The 26,423-nt window shown below is 45.1% G+C and overlaps 1 protein-coding gene across 3 annotated transcripts in view; it reads right to left on the bottom strand.

Annotated features, from left to right (window-relative positions):
• Positions 1 to 504: 504 nt before the first annotated feature.
• Positions 505 to 26,423, bottom strand: part of BNIP1 (BCL2 interacting protein 1) — a 50,710-nt gene continuing 24,791 nt past the window's right edge. For all 3 annotated transcript variants that reach the window (XM_085618084.1, XM_085618086.1, XM_085618085.1), the window contains exon 6: positions 505 to 2,076. In XM_085618084.1, coding sequence (XP_085474210.1) covers positions 1,880 to 2,076 — 197 coding nt within the window. In that variant the 3' untranslated portion in view covers positions 505 to 1,879. The remainder of the gene's footprint in view (positions 2,077 to 26,423) is intronic.

Below are 26,423 nucleotides of genomic sequence, written 5' to 3'. Positions count from 1 at the left end.
AATTTTGCCCCTGTTCAGGTTTTGCACCAAACCGGCTAGGTTGCTCGAGCAGAGGGTGTTTATATCAAGTCTAAAGAAAACTGACCAAAACGTATAAACTGCGTGGGTGTTGAAAATACTAAACAATGGTTTGAATGTCTAATCCAGTAAGCAATCCTTGAAATAAATCCACTATCGCATTAGCAGAAAGCTAGTCAAAACTGTAACCAGACTAGAAAAATGTCAACTGCATGCCATTAATTTTACAGTGATAGACTGAATACATTTTGTAAATCACCAGTAAGAAAGGTCCCCCCTTTGCATAGCTCTGTAGGAACACAATACATATGTTTGAATGGCTGAGTTTGTGACACTAAGGTGATCACTAACTTAGACCTTACCAAATTCAATTCACTAGCATTCAAATTTAATCTCACTCAGCTCGGCTGTTTACCTTTTCAGCGGAATGAGAAACAGTCTTTAAGGGTTTACAATCAGATACAAAATCACAAATAATCCACCGAGGATAATTTAAGATATTATTTAATAACGGAATGTATTCATATAAACATATTCACAATAATTCCATGTTATCCTTACCAGTGTTATTTAGTGTTATGAACATTATGGACAAAAGCAGGCAACGCTTCTGGAGAAGGTTGCTGTGGCGGGAAATACGCAAGGATTGTGTTGGGGGGAGACATGGAAGATAAGCTAGACGTATAATGCTGGCCGTGCAGCTTCTGTTATGCAGAGGGCTACTATCCTTAACATCTTAGAGGTGGCCGACGTAATTAATCTTAAGTGACCCCAGACAACATTTTGCTGGGATATCCATGATTTTGTATTCCGTCACAGAGTGAAGGGGGGAAATCTCTTCCAAAATAAGAGAATGCACATATGGTGAGTCAAAACCAGGCGTGCTTCGGTCTGTTGCATACAACAAGCTACAAGCAACATGTAAAGCAACATGGGAGCTCCGATTACCTCCAGGGCTCAGAGGATAATATATGCTGTTCACACTTCTACTCTCAATGACGGATAAAGAAGCTGACTGACTGAGTCACTAGCAAGTGGTGCTATGACTGAAGCACTGCACCTAACCAAATATATGCACAGTAGTCCCCTTACTTCATAGCAACCTTCTCTAGTCATCATACCTGCCCCTCACTCAAACAGCTCTCAAGCTCTTTATGTTGAGGACCAGGGAGCTCAGCTTCTTTCTCTGATTTCTGGATCAACCCGAAATGAAAGAAAACAAGAAATCAAGGACACAGAATCCCCCAATGTAATGCCACTCAACAAATTCACATGAATCTATTCACACCAATAATAAACCAACTGCTGAGTAGTGCGCCCTTTGGGCCATGAAAAGGTTTGTCAACACATTTTAGATGGACTGGCTTGAATGCCCAATCAAAAATTCTTGCGCTCCCTAAAGCTGGCCAATAATCCTACAATCCAGGGTTCAGTGAAACCGTCTATATGAATCGACCCACAGTTAGGAAAAGGGGGTCACTCAAGCCATGTGTATATTCTGTGTCCAGGTGAGACTCGGGGAAATAACTTCCAACTCTGCCAGACACTTCCGTCTCTCAACTCTCTTCAAGAGGGAATTGGGTTTCTAGCAAGATGTGTGCTGAAAGCCACAGTTAATTTTGGTAGTGGGGAAAGGACAGGCTCCAGTGGTAATGTTCTTTCCCATCCACTTCATGGGGTATTCCAAGACTATTGTGGCAACAAAGACCCAAAGCGGTCACACTGCTGAATGTGCACCTGGCCTTTGGAGAGGATACCATCATGGACTGCAAGGCTGCAGTGTACAAGGCCGCAAAATCCATCTCTGCTGCTCAGGATCCATACACTTAGCAATCATAAAGAAAGTAGAGAAGCGGCTGAGTTACCAAAAAGGGAAAAGCCTCTTTTTTAGGATGTACAGAACAGTTGAGAGAAAGAGGGCCAATGCTAGGAAGATTAGCAACTTGTCCGTTAGTTCCCTTCGATTGTACTTGGTGATGAGTTTCCGTCCAAGCTGTATTGTCCCAGACATTGACTTAAATTCTTCATTGGCCTCTAGTATGGTCCTTGAAGATGTAGCTGCAAGACAAGAACTAAAGTCAGCATGGTTATAGCACAAACTGTGTGTTTGCTTACATTTTATTACATTTTTTGTTTCTCAAAAAGAACATAAGGCTCGGTTCTTGATAGGGTAAAGGGAAAACACAAATAAAAGATTGGTGGAATATGCTCAAGCAAAAGAATTACAGGAATAACAGGAACATAATTTAAAAGTGAGAAGCCAGGACAAAAAATTTCAATAACCAATTACAAGCGAAAATCTAATATTTAGGTCACGGGAGAACATGACAGTCTATGGGGTCATATGTTGGAGGTGCTGCACTGTGGGAGTTTGGTAATAAGATCTCAGTCTTCGCTCAAGATTGCACAATTTGCAAGTACTGTGCTCAGCCCCTACCATAATATGACATGCTGAGTTTCATGTATGTAGAACTGGCCAAATTGTAGCAAATACATTCAAACAGTTGAAGGTTGGTTTAAGGTTTAATCCCAAGAACTGGCTCAACAGGAGTTTCCCTAAAGACCTTTTGAACCACAAGCCAGCAGGCCACAAATCGCTGCACATTCCCTATAAAATATCTGTTCATGGAGCAGGCCTGTGATCTTTAAAGGATTCACTGAAGGACCTATCAAAGCTCTACCATATAGTGTTCAGGAACTCATACTGGAAGGAGATTGAAAGCCAGGATCTTCAGCTACCCTAGTCCGACTGTAATGCCAGCTGAGCCTAATGACCGTTTATTACTGTGGGGTGTAGACTGAGTTGACATAGACCATATCCAGACTGAGTTTAACAGTGAAATTTACATTCCTAGTTGGGCAAATTAAGACTAGCCGTCTGGTCTTTCATCTAGTACATAATAAAATGGAGCTTTACTTCTACCCTACTTTGGCTAATGTGTTTACGATGAGACAATAGAAGCCGCAGCACGTTTCTTTTTTGGTTCTTGTGAATAACGGAGTGTGCATTATATCATATCATGATGGGTATAAATGAGCCCTTTGATTCAATAAAGCCTCCAATATTCTTTGGTGCAGTTTTCAAATGCTAAAATAATGTTATATTCATGGGCAAGGCTTGTTTACGATAGCAGTTTGTAGTTTACACTGTGTGCAGTAGCTTCAAAAACATCTCTTGAGAAATACTAGTACAACACTTGAACCTTATTTCATGTCGAAAGTAGCATCCTTATCAATGGAAGATGCTAATACCCATTTCAAATCAAGATCATTGCTGGTCAAAGAGGAGTGTTTTTTCTAAGCTTTGCTTTGTGCATTTGCTTTAATAATACTCTACTGGCCGTTCCATATTAGCCTCTTGATGCTGCTCCTTTTTCATCTATCCAAAATACATTAATTAAAGGTTTCCTTTTTAGGTCTTGCATAGACAGCGCATGCACTGTCTCTCCAAGAGATTTTGTGTAGAGTTAGTGGGCTAAAGCCCACCCATTGCTCATCGATGGTTAGCTGCAGCATTTTTCTCATGTGCTTCTTTTCTCTATGGCACGGCATGCATGCATCAAGCTGTCTGAGTTTGTCCTTCCTTTGGAGCAAGGACCAAGTACTTGTGCCCTTTCACTGCTCCCGTTTTTGGAGCTACGTTTTGTTTTGAAGCACTCCATGCAAGTGTTTGTGTTTTCCGTCCCGTGTGTTACTACTCATACTCTCACACCACCCAACATCTTGTCCCGGTTTCATCTCTCACCACCACCCACCCCTCGCCCCGATTTCACCTGCCACCTCAACCCTCATTACGGTTTCAGCTCCCACTCACTCCTGTTTCATTTCTTTCCCTACCCGCCAACAAGTTCCTTCCTAAACTGTTTTAAGTGTTTTAAACTGTGCTTTCTTGGCATGCAGACAAAGCTTCTAAATACAAACATAATTCTGAAATAGATGAGATCCTAACCCTTTCAGAGCAGCTAGCTGCTTCCTTACTCGCACCACCACTTACCTAGTAGGCATTTGGAACAAGAGAAATTCTACTTTTCTGCTACAGCTTTCCAAAGTGCTACAATAAAACAGGGAATAGTAAAATGGACATCGCGCATAATGCATTAAACCCAAGGGAGGCGCAGTAAAAGTGAAGTTGGAAGCTATCCTCATGGCCTTATCTGATGGATGTCAAATACGAACAGAATGAAGAAATTCCGTTAGTACTCGATTATAAAAATTTTAAATAAACGTGAAGCACAAGTTGATCTACAAAATCGTGTTTCGCAGTCGAACAGACAACCCCTTGAAACAGAACATTTTCTGATGATACAACTTATCGAATTAATCCGTGTTACATGCAAGCTGCAACGAACTGCTCATCGATCTCTTTATGTTTGCGAACTGTAAATACTCCACATTAGAAACGTCTGGTTGGGTAGAAACATGCCAGATGTGAGGAATCTCCTCTAATTACTGTTTTTGCAGCCAATTTCTATTGCACGGAAATTGAAAGCCCACAATGCTCCAACGACAGTCCCTTTCACAAGCTCCAGCCATGGTCTTTTCACATTAATAATGTCAAACCACAAGCTCTGCCCTTTATAAACCAGACAGTGCTTGAAATAAAGAAGGTATATAGGGCTTGCACTCCTTTGCTCAGGATGCATGCCCGCAAAAACGTCTGTCCCTACTGTAAGTTACTTCCACAAATCCTCCACTGTTGAGTTCAGGGCACAAGACCTTGCTGTTTTAAAAATAAATCAGTTATTTTTTATTTATGAACCGTTATTTTCCTTGAACACTTTGCTGATCTAGGAGCTGCACCAGCATCATCCTCAGAACAACATTTTATGTAGTTCCGTTTTGTCCGCATGTATTGCCCTAGTTCGAACTCACTATGCTATACAGTTTCACTTTCCTCTCCAAAGGTCAGCCATACTTTGTGAAAGTAGAAATCAGACCATTCTTTCAGGATTCCTGTGTCTCTGTACTATATCACTGATCTTGGAATCGGTCTATAGGGTTGGTACGTTACGTGAACAAGCTTGACAGATTTGGTCTTATTTACAAGAGCTGTCATAATAAGTCGTCCCACAATCTCTTTCAAGTACTCCAAACATGCCCATCGCTAAGTATCCACACAACTGTGTAACCTTAAAGCAAAAGAGCTGGTAAGGAAATCAGTGGGTTGTTAGTCGATAAAATAGTTTCATAGGCTAAGTGCCTACTGAGAAGTTTAAAGGTCACAGATTTTAATCCCAATATGGATAACTCAAATTGTACTACTTTTTGTAACTTTTATAGCATTTTTTAATAACTTTTAGTCATGCTGCACTTTAGTCATGCTGCACAGCAGCACGCTGCTTTACAGCATGGCTAAAGCAAACTGGCAAAAGTCAATAGTTCTTGCATTAGTGTGACGTATTGGCTTTGCCAATGGTCATTTCTTTTTAGTTTGTGGTTTTATTATAGCTCAGAGAGCAAGGCTAAAGGAAACTCGGTAAGAGCAGGCACATCACTCTAAATCTGCAGTTGTTCCTCTATGAGCGAGCTTTTACATTTATTTCCTTGTTGTCCCTAAATTGTACTATGGTTACTAGAAGCCAAAACCTTTCACCCCCAACCCCTCAAAATAGGCAAAGAATTACCCCGAACCCTAACCTCAGTGTAAATTCTGCCTAATCTGTTTTATTTGTTTTTTGTTTTTATTGTGTTTGGGAGTGTGTGTAACTCTTGTTTTGCGCTGGTCTGCCACTTCCCTCACACCTTGCTCAGCCACTTACGTTTGGGGAAGGAACCCCAAGGTAGATACCTTCATTTTGTTTCCCAGCTTCTGTGAGTCCTGAACAGTCCAGAGAGCAAGGTGAAAGGAAAGGTGGTAAAAGCAGGCACTGTGTGCTGAACAATTTCACTTTAAACCTGCTGTTTTTCTCTATGCGCGAGTGTTTTAATGTATTTCTAAACTGTACAAAGATTACCAGAAGCCAAGCCCTTCCACCGCCCATGGACTCAAGATACAATAAAACAAGGCAAAAAAATCCCCCTAACCTTAGTGCGTAGAGACCGCTTAATCTGATTTTTTGTAGTTTAAACTGTTTGGCAGTGTGCAGCACTCTTTTATGACTGGTAAAACAAGTTTGTTTTAAGTGCGCGAAAAGCATTATTTAGTGGCTTTTTTAAACAGGAACTGCAAAGTGTTTAGTGGGCCAGTCTGCATCCAAGAACATTATGAGCGGAACAGCATTTCCCTCTCTCTCCGCACCAGTTTCTGGTTAAGTGATTGGGCCACAGTCACCTGAGCAAGTCTTACGCCTCCACTCACACTTTGCACGGCCTCTTAAGTTTAAGATCACATGCTCTTTCAAATAAAGCTTTTATTGGTTGTTATACCCACATTCGGATTGGTTCCAAGGGCTATGATTACAACTGGACCGAAGGCTTGGGGTTTAGTTTCTGATTGGTTGATAAGGCTAGGATTCTGATTGGATCACTGGGCTAGGGTTTCTATAGGACCTATTGCTTAGGGAGTGGGTTCTGACTAGTTATAGGGCTAGAGTTCTGATATGGCCTCTGGTAATCTAGCAATTTCCATGGACACCAAGCGGTCACTGAATGCAAGTGGATAAGATGGCCAATTCAAGTTTTCTCACATGAAAACACTGATGCATCTTCCCACACCAATGATTTCCTTATAATGTTCAAGCTACCATCTCTCTTGCCCTATCTAAACTAGATTACACTAATGGTCTGTATCATGGCTCACCTTTATCAACTATCAGAAGATTATAGAGAATTCAGATTGCTACTACTAGTTCCGCCTACATGAAGAGCCACAAACACACATTTCCCCTGCCTTGACAGCTCTAAGATTTCTCTTCAAGTTGCTTTGTATCACACACAAAGCAATAAATGGCAAAGAACCACTCTTCATCAGGAGGAAAATCAACAGATACATACAACAAAGTAGCTTCACTAAAGAAAGCTCAACATTCCAAAAGACAAGAAAACATGGTTGGAGCATCTTTCTCTGTTCAAGCAGCCAAACTACGGCATTCACTACCCACACACATAAGGTCCACTGACAACCATCTTAACTTCAAAAGGTCAGTCAAGAGCTGGCTTTTTCCCCACATGACAACTCTATACACAATAGTATTAACGGACAATACAAACTATGCATCTCACGGCATAGAGATAAAATTGTTGTCATACATGTCATTGTACACTTAACTATGTTTCCTGTTATAAGGAGATACATTTATACAAATGAAAAATGTATATTACACCATAAATACATCTGTATTCAAGACAATATCATACCTTCTGTGTGTGTACATATGTATATATATATATATATATATATATATATATAAATATATATATTTATAGAGTTAAGTTTATGCCTGCTACCAAAACTTTGAAAATTGTCATGAAATAGTTTACATAATTCACAAGATAAATGTGCATATCCAATCATGTAAATATTGCTGCTTGAGGGGTTTTCTTCAGCCAATAAAACCTACCAAGTGCCATATGCCGATATGTATGCATAAGATCATTTCAGTTTTCCTATAAAAAAATTCCTTTCAGCCACTGTCCCATCCCTCCTTTCTCTGACTTGTCCCAAACCTTTCTGACTACTATGAACCGCCAAACTGCCTACTCAAACTTCCCCTCCTTTTGTAGCCATGTCACCCATCTAACAGCCACACAAAACCACTTTCTTCCTCTTTCAAATCCATTCCCATCATCCAATCCCTACTCTAAACTCTACTAAACACACAAGAGCACAAACCTAACTCAACTAATGAAAAAAATGCATTTTTACTAATCTACTAACTACAAAACCTCTAATATTGGGTTCTGCAGCTACGTGCTCCTCATCACAAATTGCTTCAATGCATCCTCCGGGGTAATTAGCACTATATAAATATCATATACAATTAAAATCACTAATTTTATTATTGTTTTTAAGTAAAACGCAAGAAATTATATCATATCGAAGCATACTTTACACATAAATGTCCGACCTGCATTATTACACAATATTGGGCTTAAAAAAACTAAATATTAAAAAATATATACAAAACATACCCCCACTCAACTAGGACACACCAATTTGGGGACCAGGCTTTACAAGTGTTAGCCCCTCTGAATGGTCAGAACAGATGACCATTATTTCTCCAAGTCATTCATAATTTGTAAAATGGAGATTCTATCATTAATTTTTAATCTTCATATTCCTGATACAATGTCCTACTAAGAACAGAGTTCTAAACTCGGTTCATAGTCTGATGGCTGGCAAGTCAGCAGTACAACACTGGCAGAACGCTTGTCTTTAATGCGAGATATGTGAACCTTGCTCACAGCCCAAAAATGATGGGAAAGGGGAAGCATGGCCTGAACAGACTTCACGTAAAAAACCCGAACATCCTTTTGCGCTTTCCCAAATTTTATGACTATGCGACTGACAGCCAGTGAAAGATGAGTGTTTTGATGGAAGATCATAATATTCACAAAGCTCCTCCCTAATTTTATTGCCCCTGCTTATTCCTTTCCCTTGGTCTGGTTCTTCCTTTACCGCAACCCGGTCTGCCCACCAGGTCTTTGTTGCAGCCCTTAGCGGCATAAAAGGCTTTAAGAGCAACCAATATAAAACAACAATCCTCCAGGAGCACTGCGCCCAGACTGTGCCAGATTCATCAATCATGAAAGACCCCTCTTCATGAACTGGCACATGTCATATAGAATAAATATGCTTCATGTTCCCAGTCTTCTAAGCAGCAAGGAACCATTTGGAACACAGCCCTAGATCTTTTTAATATTCCAGGGCCACGTGTGGCATTTGACGTTTCTGGGTCTCTTGTAACACTAATGATTCTTCAGAGATACATATGCACATGTTTGGAATGAAATCTACGCTGTTAGAGGTTGATTGTTTTGCTTTCAAAGCAAGTCTTGTCTTGAAGGCACTGCAAAGCAGAATGGTCTTTCGGTCGCTACTCGTTTGTCATCTATCCAAGAGATGCGAATTAAAGGTATACTTTTTTTTTATAGCAGTGGTTTTATCACTTATTCTATTACTGTTTTCAAGAAAAAAATCATATAGAAGCATACTTTACTCACAAATGTCCACCATGCATTATTCCAATATATTTAGTTTCAAAATAATACAAATGTAAAATATGTCCAAACTAGAACACTCCAATCTGTTGAGTAGGTTTTACATATTAGGCAAAGAAGATAGGTGAGCGTGTTATAATGAAGTAAGACAATCATGTAAGGTTATAGGAAGTATTTATTACCAACAGCATTCATGTGCAATTTCCTCAGGAATAATGACAAAGGTCCAACTGTCATACCTGAATAATAGGAATCCAACATTCTAAATTCTACATGGGTAGAACTACAAGGGGAACGGGGGGGAAAGATTACAGCCTGTACCAACTAAAAGATGAGAACACAATTCTGTGTTCAGAGTTACAGAAAATGAGGATAAATCACATACGAAGGCAGATATGTAATTATTAATTAAATACATATTTATAGATTACAACAAACTTCTATTTGAGGAACAGATACACGCATTTTGTGTTAAAATGGAGTCAACATAAATTAAATAATGGGTTCAGTAAGATAAACAGAAGAGTATACTTATTTCTATTATGATCAAAACAGGTTAACTGATAAATGTTCTCTGAATGACATGGGCCTGAAATCCATAGGAAAAACGTTCTGGAGTGTAGATGCTGCTCCTTAAAAATAATTGGTATTGAGGCTTGCATAGTTCTGTACCAAGGTACCTCAAAGTACAAAGAATTCCTGATTTTTCATCTTTATCTGAGATGTTGAGTAGATTATCCAAGTATAGAGGCTTATTCAGATTATGGGCTTTGTAGGCTAGGCATCCTAGTTTAAATGTGATTCTTGCGTCACTGAGGAAGCAAGACAAGGTGGAAAGGATTGGGGCGGTGTCACTGAAATACAAGTTTGGTCAAAAGAGGCTTATGTTCAAGACAACTAAATGGCAGGCTTTGAATGATTTTAGTCCAAGAAGGATTGCTCAATTAAGGGAATACCATAGGCCTAGGACCGATTATGATGGGACAAAGGAAGCACATCTTATGAACAGACCCATAGTGGCATGCCCAGAAGGCAATTACTTTTGGCATTCCAGTATGACACGGTTTAGATGGCTGAAAGCGTCTAGATCAGGGGCGGCTCATCTATAGGGGCGTAGGGGTGTTGACTCCCTCCCTACTGCCAACCACTACATCCCAGACAGTCTCATTATTAACATGTTTTCCCTTTAAAAACTCCACGTACTGCCGTTTATTTTGCCTCATTTAGGGACGAGCCACGTCTCTCTCGCTCTCCTAGAAAATCAGTAGGCTGGTGTCTGCTACTGCTAGGATGTCAGTACGTTGAATGGAATGACCAGCTGAGGTTATGTCAATTAAACAGCACATGTCACATTGGCGTGCGTTTTCGCTATAGTCAGCCTGACATTCACAGTCGAGACATCCACAATCAATGCTACCAGGGAGCTGAGAGAACAGACACAGCCTCAACAGTGTCCAACGGAGCGCTGTGTTTGCCTGTCCCAGCCAATCCTTTCACTGCTCTTATGCTGTATTATAAGCAGGAGAGCTGTGCTTGCATTGGCTGGGATGCTATTTCCCAAAATGGACATCTTTACAGCAAGGCAGCGAGTGAGTCGGGAAGACTGAACGTCAGGTGTGTTTGTAGCTGAACGTGTGCTGCTGAAGAAGATAATTATGGTAGGATAATATTTAAGACACCTCATAATTTAGCAGAGGTGATCAGGGCACATTGTATTTATAAAAAAACAAAAGTGTTTCCAGTTATGAGCATATTTAACTTTTAGCCTCCCCATCACTTTCAAAAGTTACCAGCCACCACTGGTCCAGACTCCTTGGAGAGTGAGAGTCTTTAATCTGTGTCAGCCTTCTCATGAGATGCAGACAGATTAGTAGCCTATACAGCTGCCCAGGGACCCATGCTGACTGGGACCTGTACAGCCACAGAGGTGCAATAGGACATCATAAGTTGCATCAAATCTAATTGTGAAAGCGGTCATTTAGTTTTGATCTGGTCTGTCATGACTTTGAGATAGGGTTCTAACGAAACAGGGTTACAGCACGTTTGAATTTTTTTTTTACTAGATCATCACCCATTGCTGAATAGGAAATTGAATAATATATTCTTGTGAAGATTAAGGCATAGTCATGTGGCCTTTAACGACAAGGACATGCCTAGCCAGGCACAACAAACATCCATCCGCTTATGAGAAGGCAACAATCCAAGGCACAGACTATGCTTGTGAAATTAACTGGATGGGAAAGGCACAGCAGAGCGGGTGGAAACCGGTATACTACCACAGATTGAGGACTTCCCTTCTCGCAAAAAAAGGGTGCAATGTAATGACTGGATTTAGGTTAACTAAACTCGGCTTGTGGCAGACAGGATTTGAAATAATCTTCTAACATTGCTGATGCACTAATGCATCAAATTGCACATATCACCACTACAAGGCACACCAGCAGGCAAGAGACCTGCTTCAATGTACATTCAAGAAGCACCAGGCAGAATACAATACACCTCATAACTGGGAGTGGGATCACATGTACAACCGCAGCCCCCACCCCAAAACTTGCTCGGAATACCAAAATGCAATACCCTTGGGGGGAGGGGATGCACACATTATTTTAGAGGATAAATGAAGCACAATTGGCTAAGAAAGTTGCTAACTAATATTGGTAAAATCTCCTCTCTAAAAACTGTGAACTGGTATTGCTACCATCTTCAGGAGCTGTACTAGAACATACCCCGGGCTAGTTTCCACCCCTCCTCTAACAATACCGAATTATCATATTTGAGCTTACACCTCACTCGCTCAGGCTGCGGTCTCATCACTAAACTTTGCCAGGCAGTCAAAGAGATCACATTTAACCGACCTTGTAAGCTCTCCTCTGGGCCCAAATAGAACCACAGGTGTAGGAGGTGCTGCGGCACGTCCTCATATCTTGCAGAAAGAATCAAGAAAACAGGACATAAAGCTGCACTTTAAAGAATTTCTGTTTAAATAAATTTCTAGCAAAGCCAACTGTCGTACATAATAAACTCAAACACAGAACAAGTTTTTTAAAACTACTATTTTGTTATGATACGATCTGTTCTTACGCTACAGTGTGACAAAAATCTGAGCATTTTTTAACTTGAAATTTATAACACTCTGGCAAAGGAACAGAAGGCAAAAGCTATAAGTAATTTCAAAAGTTTCTTAAACACAGATGTGAGGGGCGTGGCCTAGCAGTCCAACATGGTGGACGCGCTCCAGGCGAGCTCCCGCAGGCCCGCATTCATTCGCCGATAATCCTGCCGTTTCTCGGCATTCATGTGACCACATTCTGTTAGGAAGAGATCCTGTAGCCTGGCAGCACCCGATGAGCCGATTCCAGCCCATCTGCCTTGCCCGGTGGTGTCTGGGTGCTGGTGGAGGACTGCAGATCCTCACTCTAGCATAGGGGGCATTGCCGCAAAAGACCTCGGCGTGTGCGTGGGTGCCGCTCTGCTGGACTGCATCTGGGTGGTGCTATGCTGGAGGTTGAGGGGCGGCGTCAGACGAGACTCAGAGGAATTGTCGAGCCGCGGTGTGTTGTGTCTTTCCCCCTGTGACGGGGACGCCGCAGGAGATCGGGCAGCCGTGCTGGGCCACACCGTGCCTCCTCCCTCCCTGTGGGGCTGTGTCATCTGCTGGGCTCGGCGGCCGCATCGGCCAACGACGACATCAGGACCATACTGGACAAGGGCGAAACCGCAGCCCTCATCCTCCTGGACCTCTTGGCCGCCTTCGAGACAGTCTGCCGACACACCCTGCGCACACGCCTCCATGACGTAGGGATCCGAGGCAAAACCCTGGACTGGATCTCCTTCTTCACCGGCAGAACCCAGAGAGTCCACCTCCCCCGTACCGATCCAAAGCCACTGCGATCACCTGCGGCGTACCCCAAGGATCATCCCTCAGCCCTACACTCTTCAACATCTACATGGCACCGCTCGCCAACATCGTCCGAGCACACCACCTCAACACAGTCTTGTACGCCAACGACACCCAGCTGATCCTCTCACTCACCAAGAACACGAACACCGCCAAATCCAACCTACACGAAGGAATGAAGGCCGTTGTAGACTTGATGAAGACCAGCCACCTGAAACTGAACTCAGACAAGACGGAGGTCCTCATCCTCGGCTCCACCCCCCCCCCCCACATGGACGACTCCTGGTGGCAGACTACGCTGGGAGCTGCCCCGGCACCCACCAACCACGCACGCACGCACGCCATCTGCGATTCATCCTGGACTCAACTCTCTATGACCCAGCAAGTCAACACGGTTTCCTCCTCCTCCTGCTGCTTCAACACTCTCCGCATGCTCCGCAAGATCTACAGATGGATCCCCACCGAAACCAGGAGAACGGTCACCCAAGTACTTGTCAGCAGCGGGCTGGACTACGGCAACGCCCTCTACGCAGGAACCACGGCTACACTCCAGAAGAGACTCCAACATATATAAAACGCCTCCGCACGCCTCATCCTCGGACTCCCTTGCCACAGCATCACCCACCTAAGAGATCTACACTGGCTCCCGGTCAACAAGAGGGTCACCTTCAAACTCCTCACCCACGCTCACACAGCACTCCACAATGCCGGACCAGCATACCTCAATGAACGACTGTCCAACGCCCCGAACCGCCAGCTTCGCTCCGCCGACCTCACCCTCGCCACTGTCCCACGCATCCGCCGAACGACCGCAGGCGGCAGATCTTTTTCCTACCTAGTCGCTAAGACATGGAACACCCTCCCCGCCCACTTGCGTCAGACCCAGGACCTGCTGACCTTAAGGAGATTTCAAGACCTGGATGTTCGACCAGTAGCTGCCTCCCCCCCACCCCTTAGCGCCTTGAGACCCTCACGGGTAAGTAGTGTGCTCTACAAATGTTGTGATTGATTGATCCTCGCCTCGGAGCGCCGATTGCCCTAAGGAGGTGGGTGACTTCTACTTTTGGCGCACTCAGCACTGGGGTTCCGATGGCAGAGTGCGCGTAGATGCTGCGAAGCGGGTGAGGCAGAGCGATCCTTGAGGCGATACTGATCCACAGCAGAGTCTCCTTTTTACATGAGAAAAACATGGAGCGATCCCCAGGGTCACTATATGGTTGTTACGGGCTCGGTGTATGCCAGGTCGTTCATCCTGGGAGGTGTTTACGCCCCTCCACCCCTCACATGGAACCTAACGGAGCGCTTGATGAGGTTGTGGGTGGAGATCCCCACGGGGCTAATCCTGGTTAGGGGTGACTGGAATGACACAATATGCCCTTCTATAGACAGGTGGCATAGTGCAGGGAATCCGGCCGAGCCCAGTGAGTCCAAACTTGGGTCCATGATGCAGGGATTGGGTGGATACTTGGAGGCGACTTCACCCCACTTAACAGGGCTACACCCATTTCTCCAGAGTGCATGGATCCTTTTCCCACATAGATCACATTTCCCCGTCAGCAGCGCACTTACATAGATTAGTAGCGGCTGAAATACTGCCCTGGGGCCCTTTCAGATCTCTCTCCACTACAGCTGGATCTGCAACTGAATACTGAGCACACTCCCTTCCGCTGGCACCTCTCACCGTGGCTCCTACTGGATGACAAATATAGGTCACAAATGCAAACCACCCTTACAGAATATTTCTTGCTCAATGTTGGGTCGGTTGGATTGCCTGCGGTTGTGTGGGAGGCAATGAAGCCTACACTGCGAGGGATAGATGTTGCTTACTGCACGGAGCGGCGCAAAGTACGTAGGTAAAGGCTGATGCTCCTGGAGGCCCAGATAATGGCTGTGGAGCGCGTAGGTCGAGAGGCGAACGGGCACGATTCGCGTAGACAATTTATACCCAACGGGTCTACGCCAGGGAACTGATGGATTAGGCTCGAGTGGCCTAGTTGGCTACCCGAAGCAGAATATACAAGTGGGGCGACAAGTCGAGCGCCTTGCTGCACCGCTTGTGTCAAAGGGCACTCCACCCCATCTCCATTCTGTGCCTGCGCGATCCCGATGGGAGCGTTCTCATAGACCCTCTACAGATAGCCACAAGTTTTGCAAATTATTATGCAGAGCTGTATGCCCCTTTCGAGACTATCTCGCCACAGTTAGTCCAGCAATTCATTGAGGATTTACTCCCACGCGCCCTCACGGATCTGACAAGGGACGTACTTGATGCCCAGATAACAGCTGAGGAAGTCCAGGAGGCACTGTCTGGGATGCACTTGGGCAAGGCTTCTGGCCCAAATGGTTTTCCATGCACATTTTATAAGAAATATCAAACCCTACTCACTGCTCCCTATCTTGCCGCACTTCAGGCTGCGCTTGACGACCGGTCTCTTCCAGCAGATTGGTGACATGCTGAGATAGTGATATTTCCGAAGCCGGGATGAGCCCTGGAACTCTTCTTATCGTCCGATATCCCTCCTCAATGTTGAGGCAAAACTCCTTGCCAAGATCATAGCTGATCGCATAGTTCCACACATCTCTTATCTGGTCCACTTGGACCAGGCGGGCTTCATGCCGGGCCGTGTCACGTGGCATAGTATCCGACGAGCCCACACGCCATCGCATCAGTGGATCCTCAGGGCGAACCCGCTGCTCTGCTGTTGGCAGACAGACACGGCCTTTGACTCGGTGAGCTGGAATATCTCTTTGCGCTACTTAGGCATCTTAATTTCAGTCCCCGGCTCCTGAGGTATATCAAACTCTTATATAAGGATATCCGTGTGGCAGACACCGTTTCTCAAACTTTCTCAATGGACGTGGCACTCGCCAGGGCCTCTCTCCATATCTTTTCGCGCTCGCTATGGAGCCGTTTGCAGTATGCATACAGATGGATGCCCAGTTCCGGGGGTTTAAGTGGCCGGGGGCAATGTCAGATCGCATAGCTTTATATGCTGATGACGGGTTATTTTTTCTTACACGACCGGACCAATCGGGACCCAGACTCCTCAGGATCATGCAGATCTTTGGCGCAACATCTGGGCTATATATGAACCCCGTAAATCCTACTTATGGCCTATGCGTAATGTAAGCCCTATGGGCTCAGGGGCCGAAGAAGTTACGGTGGTGTATGATGGCTTTAAGTAGCTCTGGGTCTTTCTGGCCGCTTCACAGCCACTGTCATGTGAAATAAACCTAGCTCCACTGTGGATGCAAATCAAGGAGCAGACTCGCACCTGGTCGCATCTACCGCTCTCCCGGTTTGGTAGGTCTGCCATTTTCAAATTGGTCTCCCTACGCCGTTTATTGTATCAACTGCAAAACCACCCATATTTAATATCACCTAGTTGGTTTACGCAACTAAACACTACCCTTCGGCATTTCCTTTGGGGGGTCGGCTCGGGTCGCATTGAGTACATGTTTTCAGTCAACCTATTGCGGTGGGTTGGCAGCACCGGATATTCAGGCATACTATGCGGCATCGTACCTTCTTATCTTAAACGATTGGTGGTATGGTGATGGGTCAGACCCCGCTTATGTGGTCGAGCGGTGGCTGATGGGTACCACACCTTTACACTCAGTCCTTTATGCTGGCCCGACCCTGAAGCCGTTGCCTTTGGCAACTGCCACGGTCGTTCGGCTCTGGAAGTACACACTCCAGCAGCTGGGGTGGTGGGACAGAACAACAAAAGAGGCTCCTCTTTGGCATAATGGCCTCATGCTGCAGCTGGCTGGCCTTCCTGGCTTCTCGGGTTGGTAAACAAAATGAATTTCTACTGTGGGGGGATGTCCTTCATGACCAGACACTGAAGTCCTTTCAGGAATTACAGCAAGAATATGCAATACCCCGATCGCAATTCTACAAATACCTTCGATTCCGCCATGCCTTATCTCCATATTTAGCACTCCAGGAGACCATACCCGATTTCAGTCATCTTGAAGCCAAAGTATTTATGGGAGAATTAGGGGAACACAAGGTCGCCAAAATCTAGCACACACTTGTCACAAATAGCCACAAAACGCTGTCTAAAACACGGGAGCCCTGGCAGACTGATCTGGGCCCATTGGATGATGAGGACTGGACTGAGGCACTGGCATCCCCACGAGGTGCCGCCATAGCGACTCGGCTACAATACATTCAGTTCAAGTACGATTACCGGGTGTATTACACAAGATATTGGCTCTGGCGGGCAGGGCTGTGTCACTTCGCCACTTTGCTTGAGATGCCAAGCGGCTGAGGGTACCCTTCATCCACACAGTATGGCTATGCACATCACTCTCGGGGTTCTGGCATGGGGTTATTGCATGCATGTCACGAGTTTTGGGTTGGGACATTTCTCATTCACCCAGACTAACCCTTCTACATGTAACCGATGACCTGGGGGGGTGGGGGGGGGAACACATCTATAAACAACACCTACTGCTACTGGGCCTCTCACTTGCGAAGCGAGATATTGCGAGGGCCTGGGAAGATACCTCCCCGCCCTCTCCTGGGGCTTGGAAAAAGGGTCTAGATTTCGGGATGGAGATACCTGTATTTGCTGCGCTGGGTTATCCTTGAAAACATCCCAAGATATGGAAGAGATGGGCAGACTTCCGGGGGGAAGGGGAGGGGGGGAATCTACTTGGAACCTATTCCAGACCATACAACGGATTGATGTTAAATACAGCTGCTATATGGGGTGGGATGTTCAGATTATGAGAGTTTTGATTCTGCATTCTGATTTTACATGCTCTATATTTTACAGTGGACAAATGACACTTCAGTTTATTGTTATTGCAGTATGTTGGTATGAATAATTGTACTATGATATATGGCCTTTACAAGCATATGTTGGCTGTTGACAAAAAAAGTTTGTGGAAAAAGCTGTAGTGTAGTGTTTTTACGAAAATATTTTGTTCTGTCAATGTAGTACATTAATGCTTTTTTGACATCTAGAGTATGTAAAGCGTGTTCTGCTACAGTCTCTGGGTGTGGAAAAAAGACTGGGAGCTTAATTGTCTGGTTAATGTGAAAATTGGAGACTACCTTAGGGAGGAGTCTTGGTTTGATCCTGAAGATGACCTTATCGTGATGTACCTGAAAGAAAGGCTCTTCCAAGGGAAGAGCGTGAATTTCGCAAATCTGCCTGGGGAAGTGATGGCTACAGGAAAGCCACCTTCCAGGAGAGAAATCGTAATGGACAAGAGCGGAGGAGTTTAAAAGGCGGACCCATGAATCTTGTAAGGATTACATTGAGGTTTGAAACAGGAGCAGGAGGCGTCTGAGGTGGGATTACCCTTTTAAGGACTTCCAGAATGGTTTAATGACTGGTATTCTAAACAATGACACATGTTCACTATTCTGCAAGTGGGCAGCTACAGCCACTGGATGTAATTGAAGGGAAGTGTAAGCAAGGCCTGATTTTTGCAGGTGGAGCAGGTAACAGATAATGTCTTGTACCGATGCTGTGAGAGGATTGTACGTTTGGTAAGACAGTAGTGCACAAAATGTCTTTTAGAACTGACACACATTCCTGTGGGAGGTTAAGATAACCAAACTATGACCTGTCATGCGCCAGGACGCCCCTTAGCTGGGGCAGCTGTGCGCTATACAAATGCCCCTAACATAACATAACATAACATAACCTCAGGAGCCAAATTGTCAGGTTGATCTGCAGACGGATGGTATGTCAGAGAGTGCTGTAATTTTGTGAGAGAAGGTTCGGACTGTTGGGGAGCTTTTCGGGAGGAACTGGAGAGAGTTTGAGCAGTGGGGTGTACCATGGTTAGCATGCCCAGGTCAGTGCCACTAGGATGACAGTGAGGAAAGTCTGCTTCAGCACCACAAACTGTAGGAGTGGGAAGAGAAAGAAATGCGTAGGCAAATATTCCTAATCAATTCATCCATAGTGCATTGCCCACGGTCTGTGCCGAGTGTTGAAGTTTGGACATTTTGCATTTTCTTGAGTGGCCAACAGATCTATTTGTGGGAATCCCCAATGTCGGAAGTAGGGGAGCAAGACTTGGGGTGGGGTTTCCACTCGTGAACCTATTGATGCATCCTGCTGAGCAGGTCTGCCAGATCGTTTTTTACCCAAGAAATGTGCTGAATGATCAGGTGTACTCTGTGGTGTTTCACTCTCCGCCAAATGCTCTGGGCCCCTCTGGACATCTGTGTTGAGTGTGTCCCCCCCTTATTTTTGTAGTAAAACATGTCTGTGCATATCAGGCACTGTAGTAGAGCCTGAAATGCCCCGAGAGCCAGCAGTATAGCCAGCAGCTGGAGGAGGTTGATGTGGACGAATTGCTGGGCAGGCGTCCACCTCCCCTGAACGGTGAAATGTTTGAGATATGCACCCAAGCCAATGAGTGAGGCATTCATGGTGATAGTCTATTGTGGAACTCAGTCAAGGAATAGCAGGCCCTTCAACAGGTTGTTTGCGCTCTACCACTGCAGAGAGCAATGTGTGGGGCTCACACAAACACTAGATTCTCTAGATCACCCTCCGCTTGAGATCACAGAGCTGCTAAGCACTCCTGTAACAGACACATGTGCAGTCTGGCCTAAGGTCCCAAGGTCAGCCAATGAGGGAAGGCAGCAGTCCCAACATCATCACAGAGTGGGATGGGGTCAGTGGGACTGCTGACCCCACCCCACTCTGTGATGAAGTGTCACTGATTGACACTCGACCCAGGGCGCTTCAGGGCTTAAAACTGAAGCGCCCAGGTGAGAGACAATCAGTGCCGCTACCCCTCGTCACTGAGGGGAGGGCCTCAGGGACCTTTGCTAAGCTGAGGATGTCACAGACACAGGAGCTGTGACTTCCTCAGCCCAGCAAAGTTCAGCTCAGGCAGCCAGGAGCCTCCGCATTTTGCGCATGTCTGGCTCCTGGCTGCTTGAACCGAAAGTGAACAGTGTCTGTAAGGCTGACCATTGTGCAGCCTGACAGATACGGTTTGTGAGGGGCAAAAGGTGGAGAGGTATGGCCCCTCAGCCCCAATGGACCGGCCGCGCCTAGTGGATGGGTATGTGGAAGTAGGCATACTTCAGATCGAAGGCGATCATGAAGTCACCTTTCTGGAGTAGTGGTATGACGTTTTGTGGAGTCACCATGTTGAAGTGCTCCAACAGAATGTATTTGTTGAGGGGCTCGAGAATAGGTCAGAGGGAGCAGTCTTTTTTGGGGGTTAAGAAAATGCAAGGAATAGACCCCCTTTGAACAGTGTAGTTGTGGAATCAGCTCTTCGGTCCCTTTGGTGAGAAGGGCGTGTACCTACTCCTAAAGGAGTCACAAGTGTTTTGTGGCCATCTTGTGTTGGTGGGGACGAATGTTTGGTGTTGTTTGAGAGTTCCAGACAGTATCACCCCTGTAAGATGCAGAGAATCAAACGGTCAGAGGTGATATCTGACCAACGGGACAGAAACACCTGCAACCAGTTTTTGACAGGTGTTATGTGGTCAGGGTTCTGGGGGTGAAGAGTGTCACTAATTTGGAGGAACAGCCTTTTTTGGAGCTGCTTCGCTTCCTCTACCCTTGCCATTATTGCCCATGTAACCTCCCATGTAGCAGCCCCGGGAAGCTGATTGCTGCTTGGGCCTTGTGAAGGTAGAGGAGGTTTCCGTGGGGAAGGTTTCAGCTCCTCCACAGTATTGAAAACATGGAAAGGATCCACAGGATGTGGGTGTGTGTAGGGCACCCATCAATCTGGCCGTGTCTGGGTGTTTTTTGATATTTTCTACCATCTCGTCGACCTGAATGCCAAAGAGATGCTGACGATCGAAGGGTACATTTATAGAGTGCTGCTGGACCTCTGGTTTAAAAACAGGCATGTGCAGCCAGGCGTGGTGACGCTATAGAATGCTGGTGTTAATGCCTCAAGCACCTGTGTCAGTGGCATCTGGTGCACAAGGAACTTTGCTATTAGAGATGACTCTTCCCTCCACAACCAATTCTTGTCCCTTTTTGCGGTACTGCTTTGGGAGATGTTAGACTAGATCAGCCATCTCATCCCAATGAGCCCCGCCGTACTAGGATAGTAGGCAAATGGAGTTGGCAATACGCCAATGCACAACAGCCTGTGCTGCTATACTTTGCCCTCAGCATCAATTTTCTTGCTTTACCAGTCTGGAAGGGGAGCATTACCAGTGACCTGTGTGTTGGTTTGTTTCCTAGCTGTTTGCACAACTAGAGAGCCTGGTCGTCACTTGCCTTGTATGTATGGAGGGTCATTAGAGGAGTCCTAACATTTCTTATCCACACTAGGTGTAACTACCCTTGCTTTTACTGGCCCCTTAAATAAGTCTGTAGCCGATCTGAGAACACCTTTGAGCACGGGAAGGTACTGAAGGGAGCGTTGAGTGGAGGGTTTCCATAAGGAAATCATTCTCCACATGTTGCACATGCATCTCTAAATTGTGGAAGGTAGTTGCCCCGATGTCATCTGGGGGTGCCGGTCTTGTGGAGTACAAGTCTGGGTCTGTGTCCGCTTGGGGTTCTGCATTATTGTCATCCCAGGAGTCTGGGCCCTGGGGGTGATGAGTATCATACAGTTCATAGGGTAGCCTTGGACTGTCCACCCCCCCCCCCCTCAAGTGTGTGGAACTCTGTGGTGAGTGATGGGGAGCATCCATATGTAGTAAAGGTGGAGAGGGTGGAGAAGGGGGAGGAGGGATCAGAGGAGAAGGTCAAGCAGGAGGCAGTGGAGAGATCGCCCTATTATGCCTTTTGGGAGTGGGAGGCGCAGGACGGTTAATGGCATCCTAGACAGTAATAATCCTCTTATCAGGAGCACAGGTCTTCGCAAGTTGTGGAGGCTTTGCCAGAATCCAACCAGTGCCCAGTTGGATGTGGATTCGCTGTTGCTTGGCGTCGAGATGTTCCTGCAGCCGCTAGAGGATTGGTTGGTCGACATCCTGAGAAGTAGCGGAGGACTCCGCAGTAGAAGGCAGTCTGGAGGGAGCCAAAAAGAGTCTACGTCTAGACGGTGCTGAGCTCGATCTCTACTATGAATGCCTCCACTGACTGTTTCTGGGCAATGTCCTGCTCCAAATATTTTGTGGCATCATGTCTAGGCTCCAAACACTTCGGGTAGCCAGTTTTAAGTCAGAGGGCGGGCGAGACTGCATCCTCGAATACACCGTCGAAGCAGAGGTGAATGCTCAAGGCTTGGAGGAGGACTTTGGCGCAGAGTGTGGAACGAGCGACGGGTGGAGCTTAGAATGGCAGTGTCGACCACGGCTGGAAGACAGTGGTGCACCAGAGGTGGCATGAGAGCTCAGGGCAGGTGCCGCCATTTGGTGAATAGAAGGGGTGAAAGTACTCAACGTGATCGTCGGTGGATGCCGTCGTAGCAGATACTCTTCTTTTTCAACGTCCACCTCGCAGTTGATACTTTGTCGAAAAAGCCCCCTCAACTTCGGCACTTGGAGCTTCCGGCTGCTCGACATCTGGCTCCTCTCGCTCACTGAAGAGGTCAGGGGTATCTTCCTTCTCTTGTCTATGCACCATTGAGGCAAGACGATTCGATAAGCGCACCTGTTACAAAGGGTCTTCTTGTTTCGGAACGCAAGACACACCGAACAGGAGTCTTCACGGTGATCTGGAGACAAGCAAAGGTTGCAAACCTCATAGAGGGTGGATCTGGGGTACTTGGAGTGGCAAGTGAGGCAGAACCGAAATAGAATTCTTTCCATTGCGTGGACATTCTTGAGTCAAACAATGGGAATTGAGAAGCTTGTTAACTGGCACAGAATGGAAGGGACATGATGGAGACCGACAAAGAACGGCATTGGTTTGAAAAAACTATGAGGGACGGATCCGAAGACCCGGCGCGTACACCACGTGGCTTCGAGCCGAAGCTTACTGTGACACGTCTGAACCAGACAGCAGAGAGAAAAAAAAAACTAACCACTGACAGGATGCCCATGCGCATTACCACTAGTAAGTGGAGTCACTAGATCCTGTGATTCGAAAAGATTTTCTTAGAAGAAAAACAAGTTGTACACGTCCGAGCCTAACACTAGATGGCGGAAGTATGCACAGCATGTATATCTAAAGACCCACATGCCACAAACATAAGGTATTAAAAATTCCTTAGTCGCCCCGATTAGCTTTTCTGCCTTCTTGTCTTGCCCCTGTCTGCCTCAGCGCCCGGACACCCGGTTGGGGGTAGATGTGCGCTTAACAAAATTATTTTATTATTTTATTAGTCTTGTAAGTTGCCCATCGGAGATGGAAGTGTTTTGTGTGTTGGTGGAGACACCTCCACTTGAGATTTTCTTCCCAGTAAAGGGGATCCGAGTGTGACCTAAAAACTCTCCCCAGTATACACAGGAATCACATCTATCTAAAGTGCAATATTGCAAGCCAGAGAGGTCTCTGTTTGGCAAGAGATTTGTGGAATAGCCAACAGTGTTTTATGAGGTTGGTCACTCACTGAAAGGACACACTGAGGTAAAAATGATGAACTGTAATGTGACCTGAGTAATTAGCAGGAGCCGAGATTAGTTCAAGCATTCCAACCATCACTTTTGTGTATTCCACAAAATTTTGAAGGACATTATCCCACTGCATAGCATTAACATGGGCATTGGTTTTGAAAGATGCACAGGGTTCTCGTATGGTATTATTTTTCATACATTTAATGTACGATGGTTATATATGCTTTTGCTCAGTTTTATTTTCAACAATTTTTCATCTGTTACACATGTTCACATATACGAGTTTTCGGGTTCCAACTGATGGTACATTTTTTCTATAGGACATATAAAAGTTTTTAAAGTTTAATCTGCTGCACTATTAGGAATTGTGAAGTATTAGATCAATTAATTATAAGGGCACAGTTTAGGTATTAAAATAAGCAACAGTGCACATTACTCTACGTATTAACAGGAATACGGTTGTGTGTGAATTAATCTAGTTGTTATCATTAGCAGATTTCCATAAGTTGTGGGTATTATATGGAGAGAATTTAGTGGCTCTGTCATTTATCAAAATCATAAAAGACTATCAGGATACTATCACGCCAAGAATACTTAGTCCATTGATACTTTAAGTAGTGTGACTCTTGGCATTCATAGCGTTGAGTGCAGGTATGATGAGCAGAGCACTGAGTAAATCTACATTGTGCATTCAGAGTTTAAAATAGGCCCATTCATTTCTGATGAGCCACTTTCAAAGCGGTCATAAAAAGATAAACACAGTAAACTGTGATAAGTGAATGAGATCTGATTCTTAGCTTAGTAAGACATTGAGCTGACTTTCCACTGGCTGCTTGTGCTAATTTCACAGCATCAAGAACCATTTAGAAAGAGAGCATACTCTCTTCAAGGTGCCCACCATAGTAGGTTGAACTTGTGTGTTTTGTGAAAATTTGCCCTGTACCCTAATTTGTTTTCCCAAAAGAGCCAATGGCATGATGATAAAAGAGCTGCCACTCTCATCCAGAAAGAATTTGACAGTTTATATGCTTGCTATTCTAAGGCAAGGGTACAATGTGCAAAAACCTTTCTGGATGGGAGCGGTGAAACTTGTGACCCTCAGAACTTTATTCAAAATAGCCATGTTAGTTAAGTGGCTCAAATGGCCAGCACATCCCGTCTTAATATCGTTCCATCACCAAGGCAGTGGAGAATACATTTTTAAATAGGCTACTAGGGACCTCAAAATCTTCGCAGAGTCTCATACCTCATAACTAATTGGGTGTAGGCCATCTGTAAGATATGGCTCCTATTCTGTTGTAGATCAAAATTTGATCCACTCCCAAACAGTGGGGAATATTTACAAGAATTGCCGCTAAGCAGTTTTCATGCTGTTTAGCTGCAATTTTTTTACCGCTGCAGACTGCTAAATCCTGACGCTATGTTTGCGACGTATTTACAATACGTCGCTACGCGGCGTTAGGTTCAGCTAGCAGCCACGAAAAATGAAGCTAAATCTAGCGTCAAGGCGATAAAAAAAAAAAATTCATGTTAGCATGAAAAAGGTGACAGCCAGCCAAAAAGCAGTAAAAAAAGTTTCCGCTAGTCAGCCCAATGTTACTGTTGACCGTCTAGCAGCAAAAAGAGCTTACAGATACATCGCTTAGGAAACAAAATGTTCACAAAATTATCTAAATGCAGAATGGAGCAGCCAGGACCAAGTTAAGCATAGAACAACACCCCCCCTGTGCCCAACAGATAGGATGACCAGTCAGAGTGCCTGGGGAAGAGGAAGGGAAAACGCAGATTCAGTCAGGAGAATGAGATCCTGATTGCAGAGGCAACGGTCATCAACACCAGCCCTTTATCACCTCCAATGTGTCATTGGGTACCAAAAACGCTATACGCCAAGAAGGCAATTCTGCAGCACACAGAAAGAGGAAATTGCCTCTTGTGATTGAATTTGTGAAGGAAAGTGTCGCTTCCTGCACAAAACCAATCAGCCCCGCCATGCAGGCACCCTTGCATCATAGTGCAAGGGTGCCTGCATTGGCGCATGGCAGCCAATTGTTCGCCAGTGCTGGGGAAAAGGGCAGGAATGCGCTGTATCTTACAGATACAGCGCATTCCTGCCCTTTTCTTTTGATGCAGGGCAGCGCAGCAAGATTTCTTGTGGCGCTGCCCTGCACCATATCATCATAAATGAGGCCTTTATCATACAAGTGTGTTAGCGTCATTTTTAAGACCACATAATTCCTAGCTGTAAGAAACTTCCACTAATGTGACTTAGCTGGAGTTTTTCTCTTTTAGCAATGTTCAAGGAAATCCTTGTAAATATAGCATTGAAATTTTTGCTGGAGTTTTTAACGCCGGAACGCCTACCTTGCATCTCATTTTCGGTAAGTCATGCTAACCGAATTGGTGCTGTGAGAAATTGCCACTAAATCTGTAAAACTGTCGCTAACGGGGCTTTGTGGTAGCTTGTAAATATGGCGATAAAAAAAGCTGCTGCGGCGTCAAAAGATTTACACTACACCGGCATTAAACCCTTGTAAATATGCCCCTGTGTTTTACATGTAGAATAGTGGAGGACTGTCTTACTCAAAGTAATACGTTAAAAACTCCTCCGAGATTTAAAGCTGAAGTCTTTTTGAAAGCTTGGGCAATATTAGCTCACACTCTACGGAGCTGGTCAAGAAAACGTTTTTTGCACATAAAGAGAATACTAGGATTATGAAAGCCCTTGATGTGATTATGGTTCAATCATACGTACTGCTCTCAAATACTCATACCTAACCTGGATACAGGTGCCATCACTTAGATTCTATCTTAAACGGTTAAGAGTGAATACGATACATTGTCCAGTGGACTTTACTGTCACAGACACCTGGTCTGTGCCACTACCATGCTGTCCATGACCTGGAATGTCCTGTCAGTCAACCAGGAACTTTATGTCATTTTGCACCT

This window comes from Triturus cristatus, chromosome 7, assembly GCF_964204655.1.
Source record: "Triturus cristatus chromosome 7, aTriCri1.1, whole genome shotgun sequence".
NCBI lineage: Eukaryota > Metazoa > Chordata > Amphibia > Caudata > Salamandridae > Triturus > Triturus cristatus.
The sequence above is the reverse complement of the archived record's forward strand: the minus strand, read 5'-3'. Positions and strand labels throughout refer to the sequence as shown.